Raw genomic sequence first — 13,870 nt, 5'->3', positions numbered from 1 at the left:
AGCCGGGGACACAACCCAACCTCCCCCTCAGGCGCCACCGCCCGTGAGGGAACCCTAAACCCCCATCACCCCCGTGCCGGCCCCTTTAAAGGCTCGAGCCGGGGGGGCGTGTCCTGGGGGCGTGTCCCCCCGCGGAGGCCCCGCCCCCCGCGCGCCGGCGCGGCGGCGCCTGCGAGGCCCGGCCCGTCCGACGTGGCAGCGGCTGCAGCGGCACCGAGCGCGGCCCGGCCCGGCCCCGCCGCCCCCGCCCCGCCCGCGCCCGCGCCCGCCCGGCCCCGCCATGGGCCACAGCGACATCATGAACACCGCCGAGGACTTCGCCGACCAGGTGGGTGCCCGCCGAGCCCGCCCGCCCGCACGCCTTGCCCCCAGCCAGCCCCGCTCCGCGCCGCCCCGGCGGCCTTTGTGGCGCCGGAGCCCAGGCCGGGATGGCGGCGGGGTCGCGGCCGCGCTGCGGTGGAGCCGTGGGGTGGTTTGGGTTGGGAGGGAGCTCGGGGATCGTCCGGTCCCGCTGCCCTGCCGTGGGCAGGGACACCTTCCCCTACAGCGGGCTGGTCCAGCCTGGCCTTGGGCACTTCCAGGGATGGGGCAGCCACAGCTTCTCTGGGAAATCCATCGCAGCCCCTCACCACCCTCACAGCGAACAGTTCCTATTATCTCATCTAAACCCACTCTCTTTCCTGTTCTCTCCCTTGTCCTCTCGCTACACGCTCTCGTAAGCAGTCCCTCTCCGTCTCTCCTGTGAGTTCCTTCAAGGGGGAACTTCCCTTCCTGTAAATTCCCTCCCGGTCCCCTCCGAGGGGACCCCCGGCCCGGCTCAGGCCCGGGGGCCGCCCCTGCCCTCGAGGGAGCGCGGCGGCTGCGCCTGGAAAGCGAGTTCCTCTTGGGAATGGGGCTCCCTTCCCCCGGGAGGAAACGATGGGAAGGGGAGCAGGAATCTGAGCTGCCCTGGGCTCCGTGCGAGCCCTCCCGGAGGGTGAATGGGGCACAGAGGGGTGTGGGGAAGCAGGGTGAGGTGTTGGGGACAGGAGAGCAACCTGGTGATCCGACCTTGCACGGTTTGATGGGATATTGGGAAGGAATTCTCCCCTGTGAGGGTGGAGAGGCCCTGGCACAGGTTGCCCAGAGAAGCTGTGGCTGCCCCATCCCTGGAAGTGTCCAAGGCCAGGTTGGACAGGGCTTGGAGCAACCTGGGACGATGGAAGGTCTCCCTGCCCGTGGCAGGGAATTGGAATAAGATGGTCTTTATTGTCCCTTCCAACCCAAACCGTTCTGTGGTTCTATGAAACCCTGACCCATGTCTGGAAACCTGGAAAAGGCTCCTCAGCACCTTGTGCTGTGCTCAGGATCGGGGCAAAAGGAAAGCAAAGGAGCTGATGTTGTCTTGTAATCCTTCTCACGTTTGTTTCAGCGGAGGCCCGCACTGATTTCTCTGTTAAATAGAAGCTTGAGATCTCTTACGATATGTGAGAGCAGGAATATTTTGAGTGTAAGTAGTTCCTCTGCTGGGGACGGTGTTGGAAAGATCTTCACAGTCATGGTGATTCATCTAATTGACAATGAGAGACAGCATCTAATCACATTCAGCAAATTTGCTGGAAAATCTGATTCTGCCTGGTTCTACAACTCTTCTGAATCAGTGTGAGTTGTGTGGAGCCCGATAACACGTCACAGCTCTGAGGGGGCTGTGCTGCCTTTGTGCCTTTAACTGATTTCACTGGGAAAACCTGTTCTGCGCTTCCTTCCCCACCCCCAGATGGAAGAAGGAAGACTGGATTTCGAGGCAGAGCTTCTTATGGTGTGTGGAGTGTCCGATTTAAGGGGTGTCTGGATTATCTTGGTCATTCTCTGTTTACCTTGTGTTCCTGCTCCTTTTAGAGGAGAAAGTAAACTATCACTGCAGTGTTCACATTACTCGCCAAAATTCACAATGCTTGTCCTGACCTTTTTATAACACCTCTCTATTTAGTCCTGTGGGGTTATTTCTAGATGTCCTTAACACACCTTTTATTCATACTTCTGAAAGCTCTCTTGTCCAGCTCAAACGCAGTTTGCCTTCCCCTGAAATGAGCTTTAAACGGCACAAATTTACTTGTGCTTGGCCACATCCTATTTAAAGACGAGTCTTTCCTTTAGCTGCAGAGTTTGGAGTGTTTGCTGCACTCGCCATCAGATTGCAAAATAGTTTTTATGGCGTTCTGAGTAATAACTCCTGTGATAATTCTGCCTCCAAAGAGCTGCCTGGTAGCTCTGTCAGGTCCTTTTCAGTCCTGTCTGTGCTGCTAAAACTCAGTATCACACCAGTTGTAGGAGCGACTTGCTAAACAATAACCTTTGGTATATATTGTGAAGTTGACACTTGGCATTACAGGAGCTGTTAGTTCATCTTGGATTAAAAAAAAAAAACTTGGAACATTTGGACTGAAGGTATGTTGAAACTCCCCTTGGTGGAGGCTGGACAATGGCTGTCCTGGGAGCTGAATGCATTCTCAGTGATATTCTTGCTTTCTCCACTCCCTGTACTGGTGCTCAAGACATAACGAGTCTTAATTTCTGTACCATGAAAGCCCTGTGGGAAAATGTTACAGCTAATTCCATGGCTTATCAGCAAATCCTGAATGTCTCTTACAAAGGCAAGAATAATCTGTTCTTTAAATTCAAACGGTAAAGCTTAGCTTTTCTCAGATACTGTAATTTCCCTTTGAATTAGCAAATTATGCCCTAGATGCCAAGATACTCAGCAGTAATAAGTGGCTCTTAATCCAGAGGTGAACTAGTGCACTGAAGGCACAGTCTTACAGGCAGCTAAGCTTGCCAGACAGCCAGCTGTCAGTGAAAGGGGTTGTCCTACTTCTCCTGAGGCTATGTCCCCCTTTCCTCTCTCACCAGCACTTCTGTCACTGGACTGGAGAGCTGAACTGGCAGGAAAAAGGAAAAATTGAGTTTATTTTTTCTGGTGGTTCAGTTCTCTCAGTGTTTAGGTCACCACTGTAACACCAGCCCAGTGTCATTAATTAAGTAATTTACATGCTCGGGAATTAAGTCCTTTTTCAGTGATTCTTGTTAAAATATTCCATGCTGAGCCCTTCAGTGCAGTCACCATGTGCTGCTGAGAGGATCATACTGCAAATAGCTGTATCTGGGGCCTGCACTGAGAGTTTGGGGTTGTCTCTCCTTTGTAATCAATCCCTTTGTAAGAGGGAGCAGATCCCAGGCAACTTTTGTAGTGTCTGTAATAATAATCTTGAGGAATGTGGGTGCCTGGTAGTTCTGCTGTTCTAAAACATAATTTATGGACAAAAATGCAAGGAAACTATTGAGTCATTGTAGTGCAGGGAAAGGGCTGTAAGGGCTGGGGGGAGTTTATTTGATTTTTCAACATAAATGCTGGTGCATCTTGTTCAGATAATTCTAACACAGAATTACAGAATGGGTTGGGTTGGAAGGGATCTTAAAGTTCATCTCATTCCAACCCCCTGCCATGGGCAGGGACACTTTCCACTCTCCCAGGTTGCTCCAAGCCTTGTCCAACCTGGCCTTGGACACTTCCAGGGATGGGGCAGCCACAGCTTGTCTGGGCAACCTGTGCCAGGGCCTCCCCACCCTCACAGGAAAGGATTTCTTCCTGATATCTAACCTAAATTTCCCATCTTTCAGTTTGAACTCCTTGTCCTCAAAAGGCTATTTTGCAGGTAACAGAAGGGAAAAGGAAACATTACATTTCTACTCTGAACTTCACCTGTGTTATATTAAAAAAAAGCAATTTGGAAATGTTCTCTAGAACTTAGTCATGTCAGATCCTTTATCATTATAAGCCAAATAGCCTATTCTGGTTAGGCTGGGGAAAGAATCTTCCCATGGAGAGCGATAGCAAAAACGCAATAAATGGCTAAAAACCCCATTTTAAAGATTTCATTAATAAATAGCCTTTTGGGAAAGGGAAATGGTATAAAGCACACTTTGGAAGTGAAAAGCACTGACATGAGAAATCTGCCTTCAATTAAAAACCTGATGAAGATTGCTGGCAATGTTCTAGCAGGTCAGAGCTCTCTTCCTCCCTTTGGAAAAAGTGGGAAAGCCACTTGTTCCCAGTTGTGACAAATGATTTGTAGACACTGACCTGATGAATGTGATGGATGTTGCTGTCCTTGTGATTTTTGGGTGGGGTCTCTTGAAGAGGATGTATTCTGGTTGGTGAAAGGAAGTGATTTTTCTCTCTGCTACAGTATTGACCATCCTCTTCCAGGAAAATGCCAGAGGCATCTCTCCTCTCAGAACAAACCAGTCCCTTAAAATACAAGCTCAGTACTTGGGATATGCCTTTATCAGAAGCTCCAGACTAATGATGCTGTGCAGGTCACCAGGGTTTGTGTGTAGATAAGCAGAGTGCTGTTCCTCACCAGGATCAGGAGTTCCTGATCACAGAACACACACACACAGGGAAAAGGCTTCTGTGCTTGGACAGGACACACCTTGGTGGGGACAGCAAAAATTCCCAACTCCTGGCTGTGTATTGATCTTAAAATACCTGTAATTATGCTACAATATATACACTTTTAATAAAACAGACTGGACTGTCAGCAAATCTAAACAGTTGGAGATGGGGTCAAAATGAGGCACTTTGTTACCTCTTGTTTGGTCAGGCCTTTATAGCTCTGAGTATTTCAAGCCTCCTTTCGAAAAAATGGGGTTTGAGCAGAGATTTGATTTAGGGATCCCTGGATCATCTTGTGCGTCTTCGCTTGTTCAACTTAAAGGAGCATTTAAATCTATCTTTGCCTTTCTAATCCCATTAGGGGGGGAAGTGGCAACCCAAAGCCCCTCTGGCATATGTCAGTGAGTTGGCTGCCAGCACAGAACCAGCTGTTCTTCTTTAAAATAGTTTTATTTAGCATTCTCTTGTGTTTTCTCACGATGATTTGCCTCTTCCAAGGAGGCAGCACATGGAAAGAGCAGTTGATGCAAAGCCCACAGCAGGATAAGCCATTCCGTTATTTGATGTCATGAGTTTAGAGCTGCCAGTTCCATCAGTCACAGAGGTTTTGGTTTGGGGTATTTACCCAAATAAATGATGGTATTATGGGTATTGTGTTCAGTGGAGGGTGTGTTTCTAGTCCCATTTTTTAGCTGCAGATATTTCACTACAGAGTTTCCTGTATGTGCTGCTTTATCTGTGTGAATCACAAAGGAAGTGGTCTTGGGGTGCAGCTTTTGACCCACATCTTGCTGGTGATGTGCAGGGACTGGTACTACTAATTCAGTCCCACTTCTGAAGATCTCATGTTTCTTATAACTTACTCCATCCTTAGTTAAATTAGTTGGGTGATTTATACCCAGATCCTCTAATTGTAAAATCACTCGATGCCCATTACATTCTCTTCCTGTAGTTACGGTGTAATTGTTCTCTTCCTTTCCCTCTGGATCTCCATGGCCAGTGGTTCCTTTGGCTTGCATTTTTAGCTCCTGTTTCTGCAGCTTATTTAAGCTTGCTGTGTACAGGGGGTTCAACTTGAGTGTAGCTCAGTGACTGCAGCTCCAGGAGCTGTGGGTGTCCACAGATTGTGTCAGGAGGTTGCTTAGCACTGGAGCTGCCGTGGGCTTGGCCTGTCTGACTTGTCTGGAGCTGATTGGATGTGTTTAATGGGCAGTGTTGAATTCCCTCTGTTTGCCAAGGGAACAGGTAAATGTTAAAATGCCTTCATGGATCCTTCATCTGGACAGTTGTTTGGTTTCAGGGAAGAGGAAGATGAGATCAGCTCATCATGACTTCAAAACAGCAAAGATGAGGCCTGGAGGCAGATGTTTGCTGCTTTTTTCAGCCTTTCCACAGCACTGTTTGTTTTCCTTTCCAGCACTTGTCCTCTGATTTCATTCTAGACCCAAGTTCTCTGTTCTGTATCTTACAAACCCCTCCTGGTTTGTAAGAACTTTATTCTTGGTATTCCTCAGCAAGTTTCCTCAGACTGACAGTGACACCCAGGAGAGAGGAAAGCTGTAAACCAAGATGTGTGTCTCATTCAGTGACAAAGATCACAAATTTTTCTTCTGACTCATTCATCTAACTGTTGACTGGGTTAAAAAAAGCCTGAAGTGGCAGCCCTGAGGCAGAGTACAGCTCCACTTAAAATGCACTTGATTAAGGTGAATTTTGACCCTTAGACTCTGGATACATGCAGTACAACAGTGCAGTTTGTCCTGATATTGACTATTTAATTGACTATTAAACATGTTTGCTGATTTTTTTTTTCTCTTGTGATAATCTTCAGTTACACAGTAAGCCAGGCTTGTCATTTGCGTAGCCTTTAGTATTTTCTGATTGCTGCTGCAGGAATAAACTGTCAGAAATTGCTTTTGTCTCCTTCCTGGTAGAAGTTTCAATTAAGTAATAATCAATCAGTGCTGCTTAGAAAATGGAGTGACAGTTAAACCCTTGTCATAACCCAGAGGCAGTAAGTTTTCCTGTGCACCCCACAGCCCTGGAGAACATGGTAGTCCAGACCCTGTTTGGCAATTCAACATTTGTTACTTTATTGTAGTTGCAGAGCAAACTGACCCCGGAGCTTGTAGGATGAAGGGGGATGTGGGCTCAGATACATCTTGCATTCCCAAGAACTGAAGCTCAGCAGCTGTTACATGATGATATCATTTCCTTTTAACTGCTACACTGAATAGTGTATATAAATGTGTGTTTCCTTTCTGCAGAGGATGCTGTTTCCAATGGAAGTAAAAACTTGCCTAGAGGATAGAGGGTGCAGTTCCATGAAGTGGCACTGCTACTCGAGTGCATGTGCTCTGCACTGTTGTTCTCCTGAGCTGTTAGAGGGAAAGGAGCTTGGCAGAAGGCTTAGTAAGGTTTTTCTAATTTGTCTAGAATTTGTCTTCTCTCAGCCTGGCTCCCTGAATGGATTTTTACAGGGTGGTGAGTGCCTGAGCATGTGGGTGGGAGCAGGATTGCCCTTTTAGCTCCTGGCTATCCGATAGTTGAGCTGTAACATGAAACCCTGAGATAGAGAAACTAAAACCAAGGTCAGCGTTCATTAGTGAGAGCTCCATCAAAGCACAGTTCCTGTTACACAGGAAGGTGCTGCTGGACTCTGCTTTTCTCCAAGTCCTTGTCCAAAAGCACAACAGGTTTCCCCCACTGCTCCCAGGTGTTCTCAAACTAAAGTGGAGAAGCATTTCCACGAAATCCAAGTCGAAGTTTCTCTGTTAGATGTCGATGACCCTGTGTGCGTGAGAACTGCTGACCTCAGAGTCTGCAGAGAGCGTGGGTCTGTCATTCCTGAAGTCTCCCCTTCCCTGCTAACCCTGCTGTGTGCCCGTGCAGTTCCTGAGGGTGACGAAGCAGTACCTTCCCCACGTGGCCCGGCTGTGCCTGATCAGCACCTTCCTGGAGGATGGCATCCGCATGTGGTTCCAGTGGAGCGAACAGAGGGACTACATTGACGGCACGTGGAACTGTGGCTACTTCCTGGCCTCCATCTTTGTGTTCCTAAACCTCTTTGGACAGCTGAGTAAGTGGTTCTCAGGCTGCTGAGGTGGGTGCCAGGGCACTCCGGTGTGTGTGCAGCCCTGGCTCGTGTGGGCACTGTGAATCATGGAAGCGTGGGACGCCTGACTGATTTCCTAATAGCCACTGACAGCTTAGAGCTGATAGTACTGCATGGGCTGAATGAAGAGAACTCTTAATTGACCTGCTCCAGCCTTTCCTGGAAGCAGCTGTAGAGAATTTCTTGTGACACACTGCCTCTGAGTCAGAGGTGCCAAGGATCTATCAGGACAATCTGTTTTCAGTCTGTACATGCATTTATAAACACATACCACACCCTGGAGTTCTCTAAATAAAATACTCCTACTTTCTTAAACAGGGCAGTGTTAAGACTTTTTTTTTTTTAAGGATATTCACCTCCATGGCAAAGTCTTCCCCTGCAGTGGGTGCATTTACACCTGAGGGAGGTGCTTGTGTCATAGATTTTTCCAAATCCCAAGAATCAGACTAAGCCCAGAAGCAGAGCTCTGCTGTTTGTGTGTTGGGTGGGCTTAGGGTATCAGAAATGGAGAGAGATAAAATTATTTCCTGTTTATATTAGATCCCTGATTTACTCTTCTTGATTGTCAATTTCAGATTTGGATTTTTTTGCCCTAATTTTTTTGTGTAGAGGGTCACCTTAATTTGATGTAGTTGCCACACAGTTGCTTTGCCAACATGGCAGAGGCTGTCAATGTTTTGTGATGGGAGACTTGAGAAAGGATAGAAAACAAAACCTCACAAGGAAAAGGAATGCAGTATGGTTGCTATAAGTTATCTTATTGAACCAAAAAAAACCCAAAGGAAATCCACGATTAATAGAGTTTCTTTTTAAATTCTCTTAATGCTTTAGCACAGATGGCTGCTGTACAGTGCTATGTTGGGGACTGTGTTCAGCATGTGCTTAGCCTTTATAAAATAAAAGGTACTTCTGGATTTATAAAATGTTTTAAAATGCACTAAAACCTCCAAGTTCTCAAAGTGGTTTGTGCCATTAAAATTTCCCGCCCGGTGTTCTTTATGACACAGTTGAAGGAAATGGGAGTCAGCTCAGTTCAAACCAAGTTCACATTCCTGCAGCAGTTCTTTCCTGTGCACACCACAAGTGTAACTGTGTTCAATTTTCCCAACTCAGGTGGCTGTATCCTGGTGCTGAGTAGGAACTTTGTGCAATATGCCTGCTTTGGACTGTTTGGAATTATAGCATTACAGGTAGGAGGCTTAAGACTTCAGCCCTTCTCAACTGTATCTTTCAAATCTTCTCTCATAGCCCCAGCACTACCAACATGTTTAAATATAACTTTGCAGCCCTGGAATTTTTCTCCACCCTGGCCTAGTGCCAGTCCTTGATGGCATTGAACTATTTTGCTGCTTCTGTTCTTCTGATGTGCCCAACAGATCCTTGGCTGTAATTGCAATTAGTCAGCTGGAGACATTCATTCAATACTTGACCTTGACCAATTTAGGAGGAGTAGCTGGCAATTTACCTGTACATCAGTTGATGAGCCAGATGTGGAACTTGCAGTTGCTTTGGCTTTTGGCACACAGCTTTTATAAAGAACTGTCCCCATCACAAAGGATCCTGGCTAGTACCATCCTCCCCCTACAAAAACAGTGAATTTTGGGGGGGACTAAAGTACAAATCAAATTCTGGCTTCCATTCCCTGGAATTTACAGGGACTCATTGGACCACACTGATGTAATCTACCTTATTTCTTTCAGTATAAATTAACTGATTTCTGCTATGGCTGATACAGATTTGAGATTATAACATAAATTTACACACTTCAGTGTAATTTATATGTTGTTTTAACCTGTTTTATTCTTTGCCTAGACTATTGCATACAGCATTCTATGGGACCTGAAATTCTTGATGAGGTATGGCTCCTTCTGAAGGTTTTTATGGGAACAGAATAAAAACTGGCACTCTGTGACAGAGGAAATTATATTTGTACACAGTATTTACCAGAAAGATTTTGCAAGTGATGCATTTACTTTAAAAAAGGAATGACAGCACGTGGAAAACTCAGTAGAGTCTGTGTTAAACTGTAGAAAGCAGGCTTAGTACTGTGGAAGGGAAAGACTAATCCTAACTCACTAGGATCTAAGTGCTTCTGCTGCTAACATTGCTTACAGCTCACAAACAAGTGTTTAGACTGGATCAGTGAGTTTCTACTATTTCCTAAATGGCTAAAATAGCAACTGTGCTTATGTATGATTGAAGCCATTTCCCAAGAAGACTACAGCATGTGGACACTGGAGGGGTTTCTGGGATTTTAAATCTCTTAACACCTTCCCTGAGAAGAAAACAGAGTTCTTAAACGTAAGCATTCTTGTCAAATCCTGAGTGATGGCTGGCTGTTACCAGGAGGACAGCACAAAAACTATACTCTGGGCTTACTACAGCCCTGTAAATGTGTAACTTCATAGCAGCACTGCTGCTCTGTTTTCTCAAAGCAACCTCTGAACTACTTTGGCATATATGGCTAAACCTGAGGTACAGAGTAACTCTTAACGAAGCTAATTCATGTTGTAACAGACACTAAAGCAGCTGTGCCTGAGCTGGGCTTCCCTGGCAGGCTGTACCTGTCTGCACAGGCTTGTGTAAATCCTTGGTGTGTTCCTCCTTGGATAAATCCTTGGTGTGTTCAGCTCTGCTGGAGCTGGGAAGTCTAACACAGACTAACACATCGCACGGCGCAGAGGCCGCTCCTCACTCGCACGTAGATACTTACCGAGCTGAAACTGTCAGGTAGGACTTTACAGATCAGTGCAAACTGTATTAAACTGCCTTTTTTTTTTCTTTTCCTCCTTTCTCCCCATGTCTGTGTTTCTGTAGGAACCTTGCCCTTGGGGGAGGCTTGCTGCTGCTTTTGGCTGAGTCTCGCTCCGAGGGGAAGAGCATGTTTGCCGGTGTCCCCACCATGAGGGAAAGCTCTCCCAAGCAGTACATGCAGCTGGGGGGCCGTGTGCTGCTTGTCCTCATGTTCATGACACTGCTACACTTTGATATGAACTTCTTTTATGTAAGTATAACCCAGTATAAAAGTATGAGCTGAGGAACTAGAATATAGTGTCAGTGGCCAGATGGGCTGCAGGGCCTGCTCAGTGCTCATCATTTAAGTCTATTAGTAGAATTAATAACTTAGAAACTAAGCTTAGATCATCTCTGCCATGACAACGTGGATGTTTGTGTATCTATTTAAGAACTGTGTAAGTTTATGGTTTTTTTTTTTTTTTCCTTGCAGATTCTGCAGAACATTGTGGGCACAGCCCTGATTATCTTGGTGGCAATTGGCTTCAAGACTAAGCTGGCTGCCTTGACTCTGGTCATCTGGCTGTTTGGCATCAACATCTACTTCAATGCCTTCTGGACCGTCCCAGCCTACAAGCCCATGCATGACTTCCTCAAATACGACTTCTTCCAGACCATGTCTGTCATTGGAGGGCTCCTCCTCGTGGTTGCACTGGGTCCCGGTGGAGTTTCCATGGATGAGAAGAAAAAAGAGTGGTAACAGGAATAGCAACACTTCTTGGGACATAATGTATTAAGTCCAGAACTGATTCTCTATGGATTCAACAAAAAACTGCCAGCATTTTACACGTACATGCCCCCTTCCTATTAAAAGGCACAGATGTTTTGAATTTGATTTACGGTGGCACCAGTAATGTAATAGATAAAACCCCGTTTCTCCAAGGAATGTTGCCTAGGCTTATTCTAACTTCCTAGATTTGGAACTAACCTAAGGAACCTGCATTTTGCTGATGCTTCAGTGAGTTGCAGTAGAACGGTTGCTGTCTTGAGTGTCAGCAGTGTCTTAAAATTTGAAGAACTGTGAGCAGATAAAGCTGTACCATTCAGTGTGCTGTTGGGTTCTAGCTATAACTAAAAAAGTGGATCCCCTTTCTCGCCCTCATCACACTGTCTTGTGCATAAGGAGTTTCATTGCTGGTTATAGCATTGCTTACCAAGGTGGAAAGCAGCATCAGAAAACAAAAAAAAAAACACTCTTGTTTTGCTGCTCAGAGGCCTGTAATTCCCTTTTGTTTTTTCAACAGAGGAAGGTGTTTTCTGCCCCCAAAGAGAAGGCAAAAAGAAAACGGTGAAAGTAGTTGTAGCCCTTTCTAGGTAAGAAAAGGGAGAAGGTTTTCTAACATGTCCCAATTCTGCCCCTGAGGGGAACAAGGGAGAATCCTATCTTGTTAATCATGGATCCTGTATTGCTGATCAGATTTCAGGAAGGAAGTGAGGGAGATAATCCTGAAGAGACAGAATGTTAGATTCTGTGAAAATTCTGTGCCAAAAGAACTCTTTATTCAGCATTCTTTGCCCAAAGCTGCCCCTCCTGAATTCCCAAGCAGGGAGCCAACTTGTGCTGCAGGTTCCATAATGAAGGCTCCTTTCTGCTATTAACCATCTCCCATCCATATGTGCCCCAAATTCGTATCTGAACTGCAGGTTATTGGTGAAAATGTCTTCAGAATTACAGAAAACTCCCCTCTTCCCTGCACTCAGTACATGCCAGATGAGAGCAGTCAATCTTCTAATCCGTAGTCTTTGCTTCTTAGCAAAGGTTCACTAGATTCACTTCTGTCAGTCTCTTGGCTGTAAAGTCCCAGCTGTCTGAAGGGCCGGGGTGCTGAGCTCTTGACAGCTCCTTCTCTCTGCCATCTCAGCCACCCCTGGGCTGTGCAGGGAGGAAATGTGGAAGTAGCCCTTGTGCTGCCACAGCCCCCGTTCCCAGCTCTGTCTGCAAACGGTTATAGCCGAGGAATCCAAGTGCAAAGCCTGGGCGGTGGATTAAGCAGCCAGGGATGGACCTTCAGAGGGAGGAACTCCTCAGAGATGAAGGCCCTGTCTGGCCTCTCAGTGCCACAACCTCTGTGCCATGAACATGCTTTAGTGCTGCTCCGAGGAGGCATCTTGTCCTCTGCTAGTCAGCTTGGTGAGCCCGTTCACTAGACTGGGGAAGGATTCTAGACAGCACGAGCCCTACCAGCTTCCTTCCATTACACTGAGTACCTTGCACTGTTGTCTCCCTTGAGGAAGATGCTCAACTGTTTGTTGTTCAAGGAGGAATTCAGCTGAACGTCTCCAGTGGGAGCTGTTTCCTGGAGTCTCCTGGTAGGGACACTCAGCTGGACAGTTCAGCTTAACGGTTGCTTTTTAGGAGAGAAAATGAGGCTGAAAGAACTAATGAAAAATAGAAGAGCACTGCTGAATGTTAAACCAGGGATTTCATCATCTTAAGGGGAAAATAGCCAATGTAAGGGCAAGATGTGCTGCTGCTGCTGGAGGAAGCCAGTTGCTATCACAGAGTAGTTAGGGTTGGAAGGGACCTCAGATCATCTAGTCCAACCCCTGACATCCAAATTGATGGGAAGGGAATTCAGCATTAAGATCAGGTCACAGGTAGCTTTCTTTGCAAGAGAATTTTTCACCTCGACTGTTCCCTGTGCCTGACTCTTCATAGCTAAACAAACCAGTCCTTTCAGTGCAGATCTGCAGCACAGGAGGCTTTTACTCCGTGTCACTGCAGGTCTTGTAACAGTTTTGGACTCCATCAAGGCAGCCATTCTCAGATACCTGAACTGCTGTTGATGTTCATAGTATTTATACATGGAATGACACAAACTACTCCCTTAAGTTGGCTTTCTCAACTTCGTGTCCTGTCCAACTGAGGAGCTGGATGACAGACTAGTCTGAAATACTGACCAGTTTCCTCTGTGAAAACCAAGTCCCCTTTCCAACAAAAGACCCCAGACAAGGAACTGATACTGTCCCTTGCAACAGGAATACTTAAATACTCAAAGGGCACAGTTAGGTGGAGGGCATTATCAGATACTTTTAGGCAGCACAATGTTCAGAGTTACTAACTGTGAGTCCTGATACAGAAGATTCTGGTTTCCTACATAAGCTGCTGTACTTGTGCATCTCCCAGAAATACAGTGACCTCTCCCCGTGGCTGAGAAACTCTGACAAAGCAGGATGTCAGCTACCAATTGGCTCTGCAAAGTGTTCTGGAATTCATTCTGAATATATTTTTGCTTTCTATGTGGAAAAAAAAAAGAAATAAGTATAAATTCTCATTTTATGCTGTATTTTGTACCTTAGTTGTGTTTGAAAATGTTTTGATTTTCGAAAACAATCAAAATAAAACGATGGCATCTTTGTATCCACTTGGCGTGTGTGGCTGGTGATGCTCCATGGATGGGCTCCCTGGAGGAGCTGCTCAGGAGGCTGCTGTGCTTTCCTGCCTACCAAAAAACAGCTTTCTGTAAAGAACTCTGAGCTGTCTGCACCTGACTGCAGCAGAAAGCCTTGCCTGGCTGTGGGGATGG

At 46.4% G+C, this 13,870-nt stretch overlaps 1 protein-coding gene across 2 annotated transcripts; it reads left to right on the top strand.

The window, feature by feature from the left end:
• Positions 1-195: 195 nt before the first annotated feature.
• Positions 196-13,708, top strand: SURF4 (surfeit 4). Of its 2 annotated transcripts, XM_050320084.1 has the most exons (7): positions 260-328; positions 1,412-1,489; positions 7,328-7,514; positions 8,664-8,740; positions 9,363-9,406; positions 10,368-10,554; positions 10,777-13,708. In XM_050320084.1, the coding sequence occupies exons 1-7, from the start codon at positions 281-283 to the stop codon at positions 11,041-11,043; spliced, it is 888 nt and encodes a 295-aa protein (XP_050176041.1). In that variant the 5' UTR covers positions 260-280; the 3' UTR covers positions 11,044-13,708. The 2 variants fall into 2 exon arrangements, with proteins under 2 accessions (XP_050176042.1, XP_050176041.1); XM_050320085.1 differs by lacking the exon at positions 1,412-1,489 and having other exon boundaries at positions 196-328.
• Positions 13,709-13,870: the final 162 nt, after the last annotated feature.

Source organism: Myiozetetes cayanensis, unplaced genomic scaffold, assembly GCF_022539395.1.
Source record: "Myiozetetes cayanensis isolate MyiCay16 unplaced genomic scaffold, myiCay2020 scf23, whole genome shotgun sequence".
NCBI lineage: Eukaryota > Metazoa > Chordata > Aves > Passeriformes > Tyrannidae > Myiozetetes > Myiozetetes cayanensis.
This window is presented reverse-complemented; position numbering and strand designations above follow the sequence as displayed.

Bases quoted from the DNA above. Each gene is read 5' to 3' on its own strand.
- SURF4 (XM_050320084.1), top strand. From the start codon at position 281: ATGGGCCACAGCGACATCATGAACACCGCCGAGGACTTCGCCGACCAG. The intron at 1,490-7,327 runs GTAAGTAGTTCC...GTGCCCGTGCAG, and splicing joins AGAGCAGGAATATTTTGAGT to TTCCTGAGGGTGACGAAGCA. The intron at 7,515-8,663 runs GTAAGTGGTTCT...TTCCCAACTCAG, and splicing joins AAACCTCTTTGGACAGCTGA to GTGGCTGTATCCTGGTGCTG.